This window comes from Oculina patagonica, chromosome 8, assembly GCF_052425735.1.
Source record: "Oculina patagonica isolate OP01 chromosome 8, crgOcupat, whole genome shotgun sequence".
NCBI lineage: Eukaryota > Metazoa > Cnidaria > Anthozoa > Scleractinia > Oculinidae > Oculina > Oculina patagonica.
Genome location: NC_135765.1, coordinates 13,825,991 through 13,845,650, shown reverse-complemented (window position 1 = coordinate 13,845,650; position 19,660 = coordinate 13,825,991). Strand labels below are relative to the sequence as shown.

The 19,660-nt window shown below is 39.7% G+C and overlaps 1 protein-coding gene across 3 annotated transcripts in view; it reads right to left on the bottom strand.

Moving 5' to 3' along the window:
• Nucleotides 1-2,185: 2,185 nt before the first annotated feature.
• The window catches only part of LOC144663852 (multidrug resistance-associated protein 1-like), a 42,902-nt gene continuing 25,427 nt past the window's right edge, over nucleotides 2,186-19,660 (bottom strand). For 2 of the 3 annotated variants that reach the window (XM_078524924.1, XM_078524923.1), the window contains exons 17-27: nucleotides 15,415-15,508; nucleotides 15,032-15,186; nucleotides 13,313-13,825; nucleotides 10,486-10,685; nucleotides 9,634-9,760; nucleotides 8,358-8,459; nucleotides 7,288-7,434; nucleotides 6,718-6,876; nucleotides 4,447-4,613; nucleotides 3,464-3,658; nucleotides 2,186-2,899 (exon numbers count right to left, since the gene is read on the bottom strand). In XM_078524924.1, the coding sequence (XP_078381050.1) occupies nucleotides 2,791-2,899; nucleotides 3,464-3,658; nucleotides 4,447-4,613; nucleotides 6,718-6,876; nucleotides 7,288-7,434; nucleotides 8,358-8,459; nucleotides 9,634-9,760; nucleotides 10,486-10,685; nucleotides 13,313-13,825; nucleotides 15,032-15,186; nucleotides 15,415-15,508 (1,968 nt within the window). In that variant the 3' untranslated portion in view covers nucleotides 2,186-2,790. The remainder of the gene's footprint in view (nucleotides 2,900-3,463; nucleotides 3,659-4,446; nucleotides 4,614-6,717; nucleotides 6,877-7,287; nucleotides 7,435-8,357; nucleotides 8,460-9,633; nucleotides 9,761-10,485; nucleotides 10,686-13,312; nucleotides 13,826-15,031; nucleotides 15,187-15,414; nucleotides 15,509-19,660) is intronic. The other variant, XM_078524925.1, reaches the window with a different exon arrangement.

The following is a 19,660-nucleotide window of genomic DNA, read 5'->3' as shown; positions in this document are numbered from 1 at the left end:
TAATAAATGGACGCAGATAAATAAATAAACATGAAACTTAGATGTTATCAAGTTTTTGAGGCTAAAACGAAGACGAGATCAAAAGTTCAAGTTCTCAATATTTTGCAGACGGCTTTTCAACGTAGTACGTCAAATAACTTAGCTCATCTATCTAGCGGCAGAAGATGCCATGTTTTGGTTTATAAACGGACAGAAAATTTGCTTACTTCGATTTCATCCATACCGTTTGTCTTGTAAGCAATGGCCATGGCACTTGAGGCACTTTGAACTACGCTGGTACATGATGTTTTGACGGCGCCATCGGTGAAAAGGTCGAGGACCTTAAAGGTTTCAGCCAAATCCAAGACGGTGTTCGATTAATTGGTCATAACAGTCGGTTTACGTTAGACCGAAGAAACCAACATTTACATAAATACAGATCTCAGAGAAAAGAATCCCATATTTAAAATTAACTCCAAAATCATCCAAAAACGCAAAACACATCTCCCGTATTAAAATATTTTCAACGAAAAGAAAGCTGGAATACTTTTTTCCTTAATATGTACAATTCTTTGCAATTCGCTTACCGGCGGGAGGACAGGGAAGTAAAGTTATATCTCGACAACGTAACCGAATGAGATGCAGTAATGCATTTTCTCCCATATTAGCCGAGAAGACTACAACATGCACTCATCCCCCCCCCCCCCCCGAAAGAAACCAAACCAAAACAAGATATATTATTTTAAGATAAGATAAGATAAGATAACTTTATTTATACACGGTTTGCTCATCAGTCAATTACAGTGCGAATACTCGAACCGGGACAGTTTGAACAAAGTTAACCAATCGCAGCGATAATTGATAACAATGGATGGCTACCTTTTACGTTAGCGGACCAATGACGTTTAAGAATTGAAACAATAAGTTTACAACAAAATTTGAAAACTCAGCAACGTTGCAAATAGATGCGGACCTCTCAGGAAACCCTTCTTTCTTTTGATTGGTTAGTTTCGATCCCAAATTTGAAATGATTTTTAGTTTTGTTTCGAAACGGTAAAAAAGTTTTCGTTTCGAGTGCAAAAATATTCCGTGAAATGGCTTTTGTCAAAAATATTCAACTCAGATTGAATCGTGAAGGGGGAATATATGACATGTGGTCGCCGACATTCGCAGTTGTTACGAGAGCGGGTTTTAGACCTGCAACACACCGGAATGAATCAACAGTTAATCGCGACTGAGGTCAAGAGTAGCCGGCACTTTGTTAGAAACGTTTTGAGGGATTATGATTTGAACAACATGGGTTCCATAAGGAACTCACCATCCAAGCAAGACATAATAATGTAGCACGAGGTTAATATGTTGCCCTCAGATAACATGATTTCCATAAGGAACTCACCATCCAAGTAAGACATAATAATGTAGCACGAGGTTAATATGTTGCCCTCAGATAACATGAGTTCCATAAGGAACTCACCACCCAAGTAAGTCATAATAATGTAGCACGAGGTTAATATGCTGCCCTCAGATAACATGAGTTCCATAAGGAACTCACCACCTAAGTAAGACATAATAATGTAGCACGAGGTTAATATGTTGCCCTCAGATAACATGAGTTCCATAAGGAACTCACCACCTAAGTAAGACATAATAATGTAGCACGAGGTTAATATGCTGCCCTCAGATAACATGAGTTCCATAAGGAACTCACCATCCAAGCAAGACATAATAATGTAGCACGAGGTTAATATGTTGCCCTCAGATAACATGAGTTCCATAAGGAACTCACCATCCAAGCAAGACATAATAATGTAGCACGAGGTTAATATGTTGCCCTCAGATAACAAGAGTTCCATAAGGAACTCACCACCTAAGTAAGACATAATAATGTAGCACGAGGTTAATATGCTGCCCTCAGATAACAAGAGTTCCATAAGGAACTCACCATCCAAGCAAGACATAATAATGTAGCACGAGGTTAATATGTTGCCCTCAGATAACATGAGTTCCATAAGGAACTCATCATCCAAGTAAAACATAATAATCTACCACGAGGTCAATATGCTGCCCTCAGATAACATGGGTTCCATAAGTTAAGTTATATCTCCACAAAGTAACCGAATGAGATACTGTAATGCGTCTCCATGCACATTTGTCGAGTAGACCACAACACTCATCCTCCTCCCCCCTGAATGAAACCAAACCAAAACAAGATATATCATTTTATTTTTTGAATACGTCAATGACAGCCTGATTGTGCGATACATTTTTTCAGTCAGACCGTGTTTTATATCGGTTCTTTACCCGATAGATTCATTACAGATTAGAATGGGGGAAAATTGCTCAAAACCAGACAACCGGAACAAAACATACCTTATTTTTTAGAAAGTACAAAAGTCGAACCTCTCCTTACGATACACTCTATAATACAGAAACTCAGCTCTGCCCTTAGTGGTGTCCAGGTTTAACAGGTTCGACTGTACTTTACTCACAATATAAACACATTATAAAAACGATTCTACAGCAAATAACGAAGACTTGCCACGTTTTTGGACTGCGTTGCAAAGTTCGTGGTTTCACTGTTGTCTCTCAAGTAACAGTGCGTTTGTCCTTAAGAAAATTAAGAAAACGAAACATCGGGGTGATCTCCACTGTTCTCTTTTTTTCCACTAAGAAGGGATCAAGAACGCGTATGGGTCGCTTCGCTTTCGCCGCTTTCCTCCGCAGGGCTGTTGAACTGCTCGCAGTCTTATTACACCGTGGCCTGCTACAGGTGTTGAGTTCGTCATAACTCAACTGGTGTTGATGCGATGCTCAAGCCAGTCTTGCGTCTTGTGCCAGTTTTGTGAACAGTCCATTCTGACTCAGCAAGTTTGCGGGGGAATCAAACTCAACGATTGAGCCGCTGTCAAGAACCAAGACCCTAAAATAGAACAGTATATTAGCAGTGCACAATAAAAAAGAAATCCTATGGCTTGTTGCCGGCCTGTATGTCCGCTTTTCGCGAACAATCGTGGTATTAAGTGTTAGTATTTCTATCACGTTGTACAAAGTTTATGCCATTACGTACCCCATGATTTGTACGCCTGGGTTGAGAAAGGCACTGAGAGAGTAGAGAAATTTGCCACTGTATCTCCGACAGGACCGTTTGATATGTTACTTCAAATATTTCAAGCTAACGTTGCTATTAGTGTCTAGCTAGAGTAGCGCATTTCAGTCATACGCTTTCCACGTGTATTAATTTCCTTTGATCATTTCATTGGATTCATCGTTAGATATTAAAAGCTTTCAAAAGGAAGTTTAAGTTGGCGGTTGCAAGTTAACCTTTTTTCGAATTTTAACGTTCACTTTGTAAGATTAGAGAATCTTCACATGTAAAACTTGGAAAGAACTTGAGGAAGAACATTTGGGAAAAGTTCTTACGAATAGGTGCCATGCGTCATAACTATTGGACGTGATCAGGAGGGCTTTTAGAATCCTTGCTTACCTGTCATAGTCCATAATGGTGTTGAGCCTGTGAGCGATGGTGAACACTGTGCGGTCAGCGAACTCACGCCGAATCGTTTGTTGAATGAATTCATCCGTTTCCAGGTCCACCGCGGCCGTGGCTTCGTCGAGAACCAATATCTTACTTTTACGAAGCAGCGCACGCGCTAGACACACCAGTTGCCGCTGACCAACACTGTGGAATAAAGATAGCAATGACAAGCCTGCTTTCAAAGCGTGAAAAACATGTACGCTACACAGAACATTGGAACTGAATGTTAGGACGACAGGTCATGAAGATTGCAGTTTCATTTTTTGATATAATGGGGGAACGGAGGAAGGGGAGGGAAGGGGAGGAGTGGGAAGGGAGGACCGTGCTTGAGGTCGAAGGTAGATGCAAACAAGAAAGAAGCGAAGGTAGCAAAGAAGCAAAGTAGAAAGGAACTAATAATAATAAATAGAGCGGTTTTCAGTTGGTCGTAAAACAAACACCAAAGTACTAGTCACTCTAGGCAATGACAAAGAATGTAAAGAATCTAATGATTCCGGCAATAAGAACTTGAAGCAAATACATGTTGGTTTTGGTTTTACTTCTGATTGGCTGAGAAAGTGCCGCGAGATTTTAAATCAATCACTAAGCGTAGTAAAGCAAAACTAAAGCAAACGCGAAGAATTTTTGACACCCAAGTGAAAACCACTCTAAACGAAGAAAAGAAGATGAACCAAAGCACGTTCATAGAGATAAAGAGTAAAGAAACAACCTACACAGTTCTTGGTCTTGTCCGATATCCTAGAAGCAAGTACAATTCAAGACCGATTCTAACATCACTCCGCGTTTGAAATTCAATCTTAAACTAAAGTTTTGTTCTCGGTCATTAACGTAAATCTTCAACATAGTAAGTCAAAGATAAAACACACACAAGCGAAGGACGACACACTGCCAAGTTCTAACGAAAAGGGAAATGTTTTTCACAAAGAAATTACCTTAAATTCTCTCCCCCTTCTGCTATTGTATACCGCAGTCCTTCGCTCAGCCCTGATACAAAGTTCTTCAAGTGGCTCACTTCTAGTACTTGCCACAGCTGTTCATCGGTGTATTTGTTGAAAGGGTCCAGGTTTAGCCGGAGGCTTCCAGAAAACAACACAGGGTCCTGTTGGGAGAATATCTTGAGATTACATGTATACAGGGTCGGGGTATGGATAGAAAGAAACCGAACTCAAGGAAATGTCACAAGATGTACGTAAGATGCTGCATTGATACTGTCATTACATAGTGGGTAAAAAATGGAAACCTTTTTAAGGTATCACGGAAGGAAAATTGGTGTTTTCGTTCCAAGTCAAACTGTGTGCAAACCAGCAATGGTAACCCCAATAGAGTATATATTTTCTGAAAGCTTATTGAATAAAGATTGTAATTTTGGATTTTGCTTTGATCATATAGACCATAATAAGCAACGTCAGCATTTTGTTTTTGGCTCTCATTCATGTAAATGTGTTCTCAAATAAACCTTAAGTTGCGCAACACCATAATTGCAAACAAAATGCTGACGTTGCTTATTATGGTCTATATGATCTAAACAATCAATCTTTATTCAATAAGCTTGCAGAAAATATATACTTTATTTGGGTTACCAATGATGGTTTGCACACAATTTGACTTGGAACGAAAACGCCAATTTTCCTTCCGTGATACCTTAAGACACTCAAAATCCTAGCTTTTTTAGTGTAACGTTATTTGCAGTAGTTTTAGGCCACATTTGAACTTTTTAATTGCCAACGAGACAGCCGAGCCAAGAGGTGAGGCTGTCGAGGCGGCAGTCATAGAGCCGTGTGCGTATGAGTGTACAGGCAGAGAAATCTTACGTTCTGCGTAAGGGACTTTTTTTTACCATTGGGTGTCAGTAAACCCCATATTTGGGTTGTATTGTTCTTCCCAACTGGTTCCCGTCTCTCACTCCTTGCTAGAGAGCAAATGACCAAAATGGCGTCCACGCGGCTCGCTGTTAAAATTTTCAATGTGGTCTCTCCCTTACCGATAACTAGGGAACTCGGAATATAAGAAATTGACCGCCGAAAAAAATCCAGGTCTTAACGCTTTTCCTTTAACTAGTTTACGATCGAAGAGAGAGATGAAAATCAAAACGGACTGTTGACTTCAAATAGAGTTTTCTTGACTTATGAGAATGCTGAGTCGGGTAAATGCTTCCTTTTAGTGTTGATTGTGTTTATAGTATTTTTGACCCGATGATTCATTCCAAATCAAATACCGTTTATATTTTATTTGGCACGCATTTTCGCTCCGCGTAGGAATAACATCAATTCAAAGCGACGCTCACTAAAATTACTGCATGTCATACACACAAGGAAGTCAAAAGTTGTTTGCTTCTAACGGCAAATGTAATGTTAACTTGAATAAAAATTTTGTCTCCAAATAATCCTTGACCGTTCAAGTTAGCGTAGCAGACATCTGTGTACGTTTTTTAGTGTGTTTAAAAGAGTGCGCGATCGCGAGAATACGCGCGCTGAAAACTACGGCGCCTGCTACGCAGGCTATCAGCCTGTTTCATTTATGAACACCAGAGAAATAGCCCTTTTATTGCATATTACCTAAAATACAATTTACCATAACAGTGGTCATTTCAAATATAGTTCTATCAAAAACCATTCAATATCTGTTCTTATGAACAAACATGAGTATTTCGCTCGTTGGCACTTACCGATAGGTACAACTAGTATTATCTCTAAATAAATATGCCACTGAAGGATAACACACAAAGACTCTATAAGACAGCTATGGGTCCTGTTGCAGGAAAATGTCGTGATATCAAACAAGACCGGAGAGTCAGACCAAATACTGAAGATCCCAGAAAAAAACCCCAAATCACTCCAGAAACAGCAAGCATCAGACAATTAGCGAGGCACATATTTATATAAAAATGATTTCGCAGAATTTACACTGTTCGCTAACTGCTTTAACACTTATCTCTCTGATAATATTTTGAAAGGAGAAATCACATTCTAGTCACTCCCTTAGTTAACATTGGTAAATTTCACATGTGTTGTACAGTAAAAGCTTCGCCGGTACTCTGTTGGTGCGGCATCATCAAAATGATGACTTTGTTTGTTTTGTGCTACATCATGGATGTAGTGAGGCATGTTCCAACAGCGGCTCTCGCGCAAGAAGAAGAAAACTATGGTAAACTTATCTAGTAAATGCGAACTATACGTCCCTATACTTAGTATCTGTTTCATTACCTGTGGAATGATTGTGAGACGTGATCGCAGATCCTGAAGTCCAATGGAAGCGATATCAACACCATCAATAAGAATCCGTCCACCAGCTCTCTCAAGAATACGAAACAGTGCTAAAGCTAAAGAAGACTTTCCAGCTCCTGTGCGACCTACAATGCCGATCTTTTAGGAAAGAAAATAACAAAAGACAAAAATCAAGAGCAAAAAGAGGCACTTGTGTTTTTCATCTTTTGTCTTGTAGACTACGGTACATCATTTTTAATCTGGTGAAGGGCTGAGACCGTTAAAAAATCAAATTTATTTTCTTCAAGTCAGGATGGAGGAAAACCCGAGAAACTGGAGAAAACCTTCGGAGCAAGAACGAAAACCAACAACAAACTCGGCCCCCAAATGTGACGCCAGGTCCGGGAAACGAACCCAGGCCAGAATGGAGTGAGACGAGCACTCTCACCACTGCACCACCCCTGCTCTCATCTATGCTCTCCAGAGTTAATCTGTTTCAATACAAGGGGTTATTCTTCTCTATATGCAGTGCATGTAAGTTAAACAATTATAACAATCGTGTGAAGGTACCTTTTCCCCTGGTTTAACATCGCATGTAATCTGTTTCAGCACAAGCGGTAATCCTTCTCTGTATTTTAAGTCAAAGTCTTCCATTATAATTCTTCCTGCAAAAGGCCAGTCATCTGGGGGCTGATTGTTTGGAATGATCCACGCAGCCTACACAAAGAAATAACAATTGGTGTAGTCACGTCTTTCTTTGTGATCTTTAAATAAATTGGGCTTTTAAAAGCCCTGGCTAAACCATCAAACATTTTCGTTCAACATCGTGTTTGTTGCACACAACATGGGGTGGCTAAATAAACGAGCAAACAATGTTTGATCAAACATTAAGCAAAGTGAGCCCACGCAACACTTGGGCGTTTTACCGCTGAGATTATGAAGCGACGTCATATAGATTCGGTTTCTGATTGGTTGTTGTTTTTCGTTTGGGCTTGCTTTGAGGTGGCTAAACTATCAAACATTTGCTCGTGAAGAAAAATGTTGGATGAAAATGTTTGATCTAGATCAAACATGGGAAACCATTTATGCAATGTCGAGAGAGGCGAGATCGTTTATAAATGGTCACAATTGGTTTTGTTTCTTTTTTTTAGGAAAAGCAATTTAATAAGATTGAAATAAAGGTTGCAATACCACATACCTTTGTAATAATTCACTGTTTGTGATACATCTTTAAATAAAAGTTTTTACAGCTTTGTTTACTCTTTTGTAGTATGCAATTGATGGAGGTTATTTCATGTCATGCAGCGACTTTATGTTTAGCACAATTGTTTGTAATTCAATTGGTGTCAAACTAAATGTAAACCCATCTTAACCTTTTATTGGTACTTCATCTTCAATAAAGCTTTTTCCGTCTATTTTTTTTTTTTTTTTTTTTTTTGTCGAGGCATGTGTACCTTTACCCATTTAATTATTTACCACATCTCGCTACGAAGGAACGACGATGAAACGATGCTGAAAAGTGATGCAAATGAATGAACACATCACCAAATATAAAGCTCAGATTTCAGATTCCTGGTAGCTTGTACATTGTAGAATGCCTATATAAGAAGTGCCCTCTTTTTGTTGTACCGGTACTTTACCTCAGTAGCTGTTTCTGAATATTCTTTCACTCTTTCAACTGAAACAAGGTGAGTCTCTAATTCACTTGTCTGACGAACCAACCAGTTGAGTGTGTCTGTGATCTGTAGAATGCAAACAGATGTGAGCATCATCATCATCATCATCATCATCTCATCATCATCATCATCATCATCATCATCATCATCATCATCATCATCCTTTGTTTACCCTCGGATTTGAAGAGTAGCTTATACAGCTAATATCTCCGAGCATTTCACAGTAAGCACAGTACAACGGGCAAAGACCAGACCACAACACCGGGAACTCCATGCCCTACTCTTTACGATAAGCGTGTGGGTTCTTTTACGTCCCCTGCTGACCATAACACTGAAGATGCAGGAGACGGGGCCTACGGTTTATCGTCCTTATCCGAGAAGACTAGAATATCTAACCATTTGCAGATGTTGTTGCAAAGGCAGCATATTCTCCTCAGTTATTTTAAGACCCTGAGTGTTGGTCCGGTCTGGGACTCGAACCCGAGACCTCCCGCACTGTAGTCCGTCGCTCTACCAACTGAGCTAACCGGTCGGCGGTCTAATTGTCACTTTTTTGAGTTGTATATAAGAACCAAATTATGCCGAGTGCAAGAGTACACGAAAGAAAGAGTTCCAAAAATTCTTGATTTGTAACCAAAGCTGATTGAACATCAATTGCACTGATATTTACAAGTCCGCGGACATTATCTTTCCTAAAAGCAAAAATTTCGATGACGAAAACTTGAAGAAAACCGTGATCTCGAGGGAACAGGTAATGTCAAGGACAAAACCTCCCCGCGAAGGCACGGAAGTCAGGGAAATCTGTTCCGGAGCGAACAGTTTCGCTCGAGGAAAATGTGGCTTCGAGGGGGTCAGGGTGAAGGAATGGAGTTGTCTCATCCCAGGCTTCCTCGATCTTACCAATCCAATATGGCCGCTAAAACACGTGATCAGAATATTCAGCACTTGCCCGCAATATTAAAAAATACGCCTGCTACGTGTACGCGGGCTCACTGCATCACACAACTGATTTCGTGGCTCGAATGATCAAAAGCCTTTTTTTAAGAAGTTTCTAATGATGGCATCGATGTCCTTTTGAATGAAGTAACATTTTGATCCAACCTCGTTGCCAGGGTGGGCGGGGAGAGAGAGACCCTGGGGACGAGGTTGACTTGGTCAAGAAAATACTCATAGCGAAAAAGCGTGCATCAAAGTACGCTTTTAAAATAAAAGCTGTTAACAGGCTTCTCTTTGTTCTCACCTCCAATGAATAGGTTAATGACATGCCGACTAGCCCGCTCATGATTTTGTCTCTGCTTATAACAGCAAACATTCCAGCAAAGAATATCAGGCAGTTACCGAGGAATTCAAGACGAATTGCAAGCCACCTGTGAAAAAAGAAAGAAAAATAGAAAGAAAGAAAGAAAAGAAAATATCTTGCTTTATTGAGTTTCTAAGTTCTCTTACTTTATTCTTTGGGACAAAGGAAAAAAATTGAGTCCGCGACAGGACGAACCTATGACCTTCCGCAAATGGGTCGGACGCTCTTAACCACTGTGCTGAAGAGAACAGTGGTGAGCTACGACAAAATTTACTTGGTTCATATATGATGTACGTTCTGCAAACTGCTGGGGTCGGTAATGTCGAAACATAAATCGTCAAGTATGGTGCTGTAAAAGATGGTAAAAAAAATAAGCATCTTTGATGTATTTGTATCCTGAGGCAACATGGCCAATTTCGTTTCTTCACATGTTATCCGCTATTAGAGTTCTGACGTGCACAGCTATCTTTCTACATCCGTCTTCCGACGTGCTGTTTGAAATGAGCCAATCAAAACCGATGCATACCGGTGTTGGTTTCATGCAAATGAGCCCACAAGCTTAGAAGGTTATGCTAGTGGGCTGTGATTGGCAGATTTTAATCCCTCTTATTTGTTTGTCACGTCGAAAGATGACGTCGAAAGAAAGCCGCTAAGCGCGTAACACTGAAAGCGGGTGTAATATATCAATTTCAGCCTCCATTTGATTTCAATGTCATAAAAGATGACATATTATAACCTAACATAACGAGGCGGTTGTCCAAGAACGCTCGAATAAAAAGCACTTTTCCTTACCTATTGGATGACACTGTCGAATAGTACGCCACTTGATTCTCATCTGTTCTGTAAAAATTATCCCGGATGAAGCGCTGCTGTTGTGAATATGCTCGGATGGTGCTTGCACCGTTGATTGTTTCTAAGTAATGACTGTAGATTGGTGATCGGCTCACTGACTCAATCCTTTTCAACTGCCGGGACGTTGCCACATAAACTCTCTGTGGAAATATAGGGAACGGGCTTTAAGAAATGAGCTTATCTCTATTGATGCTGATTTCATCTACTTGGCTTACGTAAAAGGGGAGCGACAAAGCATGAGCAATGACATACCATAATGGTCTGAAAGTAACCAGGGCGGTTAATTTCAGCTTTGACTACTTTTGACTAATGGGACGACTGTTACATCCAGGCAACCAAAAAAAAAAAAAAAAAAAAACACGAAAGCACTCGCACATGATTGCCACGTATATAAATACCAAAAAAATGTACAAAATCTCCTGGCTTTTACTGATGCTGGAAAACAACTTTCACTTACTACAAACTAGTTGTACCTATCGGTAAGTGCCAACGAGCGAAATACTCATGTTTGTTCATAAGAACAGATATTGAATGGTTTTTGATAGAACTATATTTGAAATGACCAACATATGGTAAATTGTATTTTTGGTAATATGTGCTATTTCTATGGTGTTCATAAATGACACAGGCTTGCTGATAGCCCTGCTCGCAGTAAACAAAGAAAAAACTTCTGAATGTTGTGAATTACATTTATATTGTTAACTAATAATCCTTAGAAATTTTAATTCTCCTTACTCGATTCCGCGCATTTCTTTAAGGGTAGTTCTAAGAATTTGGTGGTACAGTCAACACCTCCATAATACGAACGCCTGGCGATGGTCCCTGCCGTTTTTCAGTCATTTTACTATAACTTAATTCCCTGTAAGACGGACACCTCTCTAAGAAGGACAACGGACACTTTGAAACAGCCAACGGACACTTGAGAAGAGTTTCTTTTGTTAGTAAATAATACTTCAAAACTTTGTATCAACATAAAGCAAAGTTAGCGCCCTAAGGACATAAAACTTCCTCACCAAAAACAATCCGCTATTGCGAATTACTTCTAAGCTTAACTTTATAGGTGTATGGGCACCGAAAAGTTCGTTTTCTACTTAGAGTGTAACAGTTTGTAGAAGCTCTCAACTTTTGCTCGAACAAACGAGCACGTAGCCTCCTTCGCAGACGTTCTTTGGGCTCGTCACCAATACGGTTTTTAAACAGACTTCAAGCAGACATGTATTCACTGCGCATAGCCGTTGAGCTATTTCTCTAGTGTTCATAAATGACACAGGCCTGATAGCCTGCGTAGCAGGCGCCGTAATATCCAGCGCGCGTATTCTCGCGATCGCGCACTCTTTTAAACACACTAAAAAACGTACACAGATGTCTGCTACGCAGGCTACGGGTTTGACAGATTGATAACTCTTGACAAATCTTTAAATTCTTTTCAACGTTAAAATGTCACAAAATGTAGGCAATAAATGAGGTTTAATCACTGTTTTGTAAATACAACACGCGATGGTTAAAATGTTTCCGTCCACAAAAGGGATAGTTGCATTTCAAGAACTTCTTATAAATCAAATCCCAAAATCAAAACTGCTAACTGAGATGCTTTTTTAAAAATAATTTTCAGTAATCAGAGACAGTAATGCACGGGTCAGATTTCAGTCTCGCATGCGAAATGTCATGTTCAGTTACGCAAAACTTGAAAAATTTGAACAGAAAAAAAACTTGAACGGTCAAGGATTATTTGGAGACAAAATGTTTATTCAAGTTTACATTTGCCGTTAGAAGCAAAAACTTTTGAGTTTCTTGTGTGTATGACATGCAGTAATTTTAGTGAGCGTCGCTTTGTATTGATGTTATTCCTACGCGAAGCGAAAATGCGTGCCAAATAAAATATAACTGAACGGTATTTGATTTGGAATAAATCATCGGTCAAACAATTACTATAAACACAATCAACACTAAAAGGAAGCATTTACCCGACTTCAGCATTCTCATAAGTCAAGAAAACTCTATTTGAAGTCAACAGTCCGCTTTTGATTTTCATGTCTCTCTTCGATCGTAAATCAAAGGACTCCAAAGTCGAAAGATTATTTCATCGCTTTAAAGACCTTGATGTTCGTTTTTTCGGCGGTCGAATATTCTGTAGGGTATTCTCTTTCGATTTATAATTCCCTAAAGGTGTATTTATCGGTAAAGGGATGAATGACCACATTGAAAATTTTAACAGCGAGCCGCGGGGACGCCATTTTGGTCATTTGCTCTCTAGCAAGGAGTGAGAGACTGGGAACCATTTGGAAAGAACAATACAACCCAAATATGGGGTTTACTTACACCCAAATATGGTCAAAAAAAAGTCCCTTACGCAGAACTTAAGATTTTCTCTGCCTATACACTCACACGCATACGGCTCTATGATTCTGCCGCCTCGACAGCCTCGCCTCTTGGCTCGGCTGTCTCGTTGGCAATAAAAATCACTGAATGACGAGTGGCCAATTGACACTTCAAGAATTGGCCCAACTTGTTTTGCAGAAAACAATTTGCACTGACCATGAAATGATCGCTACCAACAACAGTCATTATCACATCATTCAGCTACCTTAAAATATAATTCCCGACTCTTTTCTAACTCTGAGAAGAAATATAGAACTTCCCTAAACCACTGACTTTTCACTGACATAGAAAATTTTTTCTTCTCCTGACCTGTGCCATCCCTGGGACGTGGGCTCAACAAGAAAAAGTCAAAGAGAAAGATCTACATTTCTATTTGTGGCTCACCCACCTGTATATAAAGGTAAAAGGCTCCAAGCAGAGGCAGCACCGCCAAAAACAGCGGGGTGGCGTAACTAATGGCAACAATCATTCCAATGACGTCCAAGCAACACCAGAGGAAATCCGTCATTGCACGCGGTATAGTGTCATCAATAGTATACAGGTCCTTTGAGAACCTGTTGACAATTCTTCCTAGCGGTGTAGTATCAAAGAAGCTCATTGGCGAATGCATTATGTTGACTAAGAGGCGATGATGCAGCCTTCGAGAGGCAATCATGGATCCAAACGTGATAGAAATTGAGACTAGGAAAGTGAACAATCCCTGGCCCAGCCCGATGCCGCCATAAATCCCGATATACATGTCTCTTTGTTTGTCTGTAGTGACATTCGCTGAGCTCCAATACGCCAGCCACACCCCTGTGCCCACTGTACAGGTTTCCATTAGGATTAAGAAGATTACAGTAAGAATTGTAGCGCAAGGACCAACGGACTTGAGGTACGAAATAAATACTGAGAATTTGACCTGGAACAATCAATAAATTTACATCAGTTCTGTTATTTTGAAAGGAGCAAGTATTCCTTGCAGATGGACACACACAAAACAAACAAGCAGACTGAGACAAACAAGCAGACTGAGACAAACAAGCAGACTGAGACAAACAGACAGACAGACCAAACAGGCCTGGTTTGTAATAACATAATTTACACTTACATAAGGATATGTAGCACACAACAAGCTCCCACAAAACAAAAGAACCAATATGAACCCGTGGTAAAACTTTGCAGCTGCAGCAAACTGAGGAAATGACATGCTCGAGCCAATAAGCACTGTTGAATGTTCTCAGTTTAAAAGCAATTGGTAGAAAAACTGCATGAAAAAATGCATGCTTGCTCTTATTGAGTGAACCAGATTGCGCATTTTAATTTGTGCTGTGAATAAATGTCGAGAGTTTAGTAAATGCGAAACCAAAGCAAGCACATCATATATACTTAAACAGTTAATCTACTCTTGATAGTATTTTTAAACAATTACAATTGATTTTTGTGATATCCGGAATAATCAAGGTCGAGGTAAGTGTTATCAAAACCTCAATCAATAATTGTTTTAAAAAAATAACGACAAACGATTTCAACACTTGTGCTAATCCCTTTTTCCGTCTGGCTCCTGAATGTTTTTCTTCTCAAGGTAATCGTGGAACAGTTCCATCACAACTTTTGTCAATCTTTTTGTGTTTTTTGAGTCTTTATCATCCAGCATTTTTTTTAATCTCTTGCTCGGTTGAAGAAGCGAATCGACGAGCCATGTTTCACTTCGTTGTGTGCAAAATGCCACTCACCACACGTGAACTTGAAATTGCTCTTAACATCATGCATTGCGCGCGCAACCTACACATTACAGTCAAATCTCGATTACTAGAACCCTCAATAACTCAAACCTCCCGCTAACTTGCGCCTTTTCCGATTCCCCTCTAGGTTAGTTTTCTTAATAATTTTACCGTCGATAACTCGAACTCCCGATATCTCGAACTTTTTTCGATTTCTCTTGAAGGTTCGAGTTATCGGGATTCAACTGTATCACTAATCTGCTACCTGTGAATAATCTGTAGGTTGCACTGATTTCCAGAACTAGCTGTAGGCTCTCGGCCAATGAGAAGACAGATAGTGACTTCAATGTACATGTATAATAAAAGGTCAAATCAGTAGAGGAAATTCCTTATACTCTTCTTACCCTTCCAGTCTCAGAGCGCTCTTCTTCAATCATCTTTCCTGTTTCATCGTCATCTATCGTTTTAGTATCCTTTGCATCCTTTTGAACTTCCTCAGCATTAGTAAAAGTGCTTATTGACCTGGATATATTTCGCACGGAAGACTCTTCATTCTCTGCTACAAAGGCAATAGAAGATAGAGGTGATGTATCGCATTGCAGTCAAAAACCACAAACAGCTCTAAAATCTGGAAGTTTATATAATACCGTGCTTCAAGATTTGTGAAGTTTGGATAAGGAAAACTTTAGTTCTTGGAATGGAAGAAGCTTCAATCTCAAACACACTGAAATCATGTATTTATTGTTGGACATTATTATGCGTTATTCACAATGACAGTGTGCGTTACCTGGTGAGTTTGATGAATGGTTTTCCGATCCGTAAGTTTGTAAAAATTCAGCAAAAGCTCCTGAGTTAGCTAACAACTCTGAGTAGGTTCCACACTGGAGAGAAAAAGACATTTCAAACAATATTAGAAAACATGCGATAATTAATGCTAGTCAGTAGAATACATTAACTGTTGTATTTAGGCTTGAATGGTGACGCTATTATATCCAAGACAAGATCAGTAAAGTATTGCCCGTTCGGTAGCCGTGTATTTTGTTTTTTGTTGTAAAGATCAGATCTTTACAAGTGTATTGAAACCTTAATTTTGGGAATTATAAAAAGTGTCGGAGTAATAGTTATGTAAATATTTTGTGAAACCCAAATATTGGTTGAAAATGGAAACTCGCGTTTTCTAGCTTCGTTAATTTTCTCATTTCGAGATAAAACGGTGAATCCATAGATGTTTATATTTTCCCTCGGAGCTATTCTTGGTGCCTCTTCTTCGTGCCTCTTCTTCGCCGATTCTTCGTAAACAATGCTCTTGAATGGACCATAACAGTGGTTTTTCGTTGACGCAAGCACTTTCGCCGAGGCAAATTTCTCTTTCGTAAACGGTCGTTGCCATTTGAAGCGGTCGATGCCATTTCTCGGAACAGTCGTTGCCATTTGAAACGGTCGATGCCATTTATACTTTGGACCAAATCGCATGAAAGGATCTTTCAAACTTCTTGAGAGTATCAGATGTTTGTTTAGAAATGTCAAGCGATTCCAAAAATTTGATTTAGGTTTTCTAGTTGACGAAATATCCGAGCTTCGGTATACCATAAGATCGCTATGTTCTCGACACGTAAAAAATTTGGCTCAGCCCGGAAGTAAGAAAAATTAAAACAGAAAACTGCAGAAAACCTTATGCAAACGAATGAATGGATGAATATCTCTATTTACTTTAGTAACCTAATGAGAATATTCTATGCCTGTTTAGAAATGCCAAGCGATTCTTAAAATTATTTTGCTTTCGAAGTGGACGAATTCTTCGAGCTTGTGCATACCGGCATGCCGAATGTCAAGAACGTAGTGATTTAATGGGTGTCTGTAAAACCCGGAACCCACCCGGAACACCCCGGAACGCCCCGGAACACCCCCGGGACACTCCGGAACACCCCCGGAACACCATTTTTTAAAACACAGGTAATAAAAAATTCAAAATGAATTAAAATAAATTAAAATAAATTTAAAATGAATGAAATAAAAATATTGGCTGGTCACGCAATCTTTTCTCTCGTTGGATCGCGTGACGAGCCAAAAGAAGGTCTCCGTAGGAGGCTAATAGAAAGCTGAACTGGAGCATGCTCATTGCTTAAAATTATGCAATCAATATTTTAAAGATTAATCGTTCACGAGATTCAAAGATTCTTACTTAAAGTTCCGAAGCTGTCGGATGACTTATAAGAACGACTCAAAACACATAAAAACACTTAGAACAAGTCTCTTATCCGAGGAGAAACATTTTCCCGTGAAATATAAATGTCACTAATGTATCAGTCAATTCCAAACCACAGGGATTTTTTTCCGTGGGAAATTTTGATAATCTCGTTTGCGGCCACAAAAGAATACTTCTGATTGGTTAACTAATAATATTGGTTGGTGCAGTGGTCTTGCGTTTGCCAAATCGGCAAGATGAGTGATTCCGAAGATTCGGAATTGGAGCTTTTGCAGCCAACATTTTTAGTTAAAAGGTAAGAGAAATTGTCGTTTAACGAAAAAAATGAACGCGCGGGGGGAGGAGGCGGGGCGAGGCGAGAAGCGCCTCGCCTCGCCCCGCCACCTCCCCCCGCGCGGTAATTTCTTTTTTCGCTTCGCGCTCGACGGACTCTACGAAAAAAATTTTGCTTCACGCTCGACGGACACGGCGAAAAAATATGGACTGCTCGTAGTCTATACCTACCTCGTGTATATGAATTTCTTTCGGATGCGTAATTTTAAGCAACGAGCATGCTCCAGTTCAGCTTTCTATTAGCCTCCCACGGAGACCTTATTTTAACTCATCACGCGATCCAACGAGAGAAAAAAGATTGCGTGTCGAGCCACGAGAACGTCATTCTTTTTTATTTCATTTATTTTAAATTTATTTAAATTTATTTTAATTCATTTTGAATTTTTTATTATCTGGGTTTAAAAAAAATGGTGTTCCGGGGGGTTCCGGGGTATTCCGGGGATGTTCCGGGGTGTTCCGGGGTGTTCCGGGTTGTTCCGGGGTGTTCCGGGTGGGTTCCGGGTTTTACAGACACCCTGATTTAATAGTATGCACAAGCTCGAAGAATTCGTCCACTTCGAAAGCAAAATAATTTTAAAAATCGCTTGGCATTTCTAAACAGGCATAGAATATTCTCATTAGGTTACTAAAGAAAATGGAGACATTCATCCATTCATTCGTTTGCGTGAGGTTTTCTGCAGTTTTCTGTTTCAATATTTCTTACTTCAGGGCTGAGCCAATTTTTACAAGTGTCGAGAACATAGCGATCTTATGGTATACCGAAGCTCGGATATTTCGTCAACTAGAAAACCTAAATCAAATTTTTGGAATCGCTTGACATTTCTAAACAAACATCTGATACTCTCAAGAAGTTTGAAAGATCCTTTCATGCGATTTGGTCCAAAGTATAAATGGCATCGACCGTTTCAAATGGCAACGACCGTTCCGAGAAATGGCATCGACCGCTTCAAATGGCAACGACCGTTTACGAAAGGGAAATTTGCTTCGCCGAGTCGTGTTCTTTTAAAATTGTATCAAGTTGGACACAATTTTTGGAAAGTCCCACTTTTTGGGAATAAATCATGCCGTTTAAAATGTATAAAAATAACAAAATAACATTTACAGTTCTATAGATACAACTTTCACGAAAGGAGTTTACGAAGACTATAAACAAAAGCCTATTACAATCTTAGGAAATAGTTAAGTGAGCTCACTAAGAAAATAATTCTCGGCACAGATCGATAAGAAAAATATGCAAGTCTGCACTCAGAAAGCCGGTCATTCTCGTCAGGGGCACAGTGACAGACCCGTTAGAGAGTTCAAAGTTTAAACTACGAGCGCGGAAGGAGGGTATAAGCGCGCGCGGGACGACGTTACATTAGTCTTTGTATCCGCTGTGTAACGAACTGTTCAACGAAAAAACAACCCAGGGTGAATCTCTCTAACAACACGTTTCAAACTGCGGTACCACAGCTGGCCCTACGTGCCTGAGCCGACAATATTTAACCATCAATCTATGCAGACTAACTGTCTTTAAAATATTTGCAAGCAACAAAGGTCCAGTGTCCGGCGTGAAAAAGTAAAAGTTCGTTATTAGCACTTAAAGTTTCGAGGATGAATTAAGGCAAATTACATAAGCGAAAAGTGTCTCAGACCCGACAAGCGTTCACAACGAAGTTGAACGCACTTTTACAAGGCTTGCTTTTCTACAACAAATCAATATACAGCAAAAATAACAAACTTACCAACGAAAGGATAGGAGCCAGGCGCGGAACAACCTCGTTTGGTCGTTTTTATTTGTAGGCTCGCGGCAACCAAATCGAGATAATCATAAACTTTCAGAGTATTTCAATACACAGAAAAAGCTTTCGGGCCATGAGTTCCTTCGTTACAGAACGGATACAAAGATTAATGTAAAGTTTCCCCGCGCGCGCTTACACCCTACGTTCGTCGTCATAATTGTGCATGAACTCTCTAACTGGTCTGTCACTGTGCACCTGACGAGAATGACAGGCTTCCTGAGTGCAGACTTGCGTGTTTTTTCTTTATCAATCTATGCTGATAACTATTCTCTTGGTGAGCTCAGTAAGCTATTATCACAATCGGCTGTACTTTTTATAGGCTGTTGTTAAATAATCCTGGAGTTGTTCAAATCATATTTGTTAACCTCCACCATGTAAATAGTGTTAAAGATTAGCATGATACTTCTTGTTCGTGTACGTTTTTACCACGAAAATTACATTTGTGAACTGAAAGAGATACAGAATCTTGACGAACACGACTCACTGAGAGTACTTGCGTCAATGAATAACTATTCAAAGTGGCTATGAGCCACTAAACTCGGAAAATTTATTATGAAACAACAATCGAAAACAACAAACTGACAAATAGAGATTTGCTAAAACAAATGATGTTTAACTTTCCACAATTCAGATCACTTCACTTAGTTTCATTGTCATCTAGCTGCTCATCGAGAGCAGGCCGAAAGGGCAAGTGATAGAGTTCCCATCGGTTG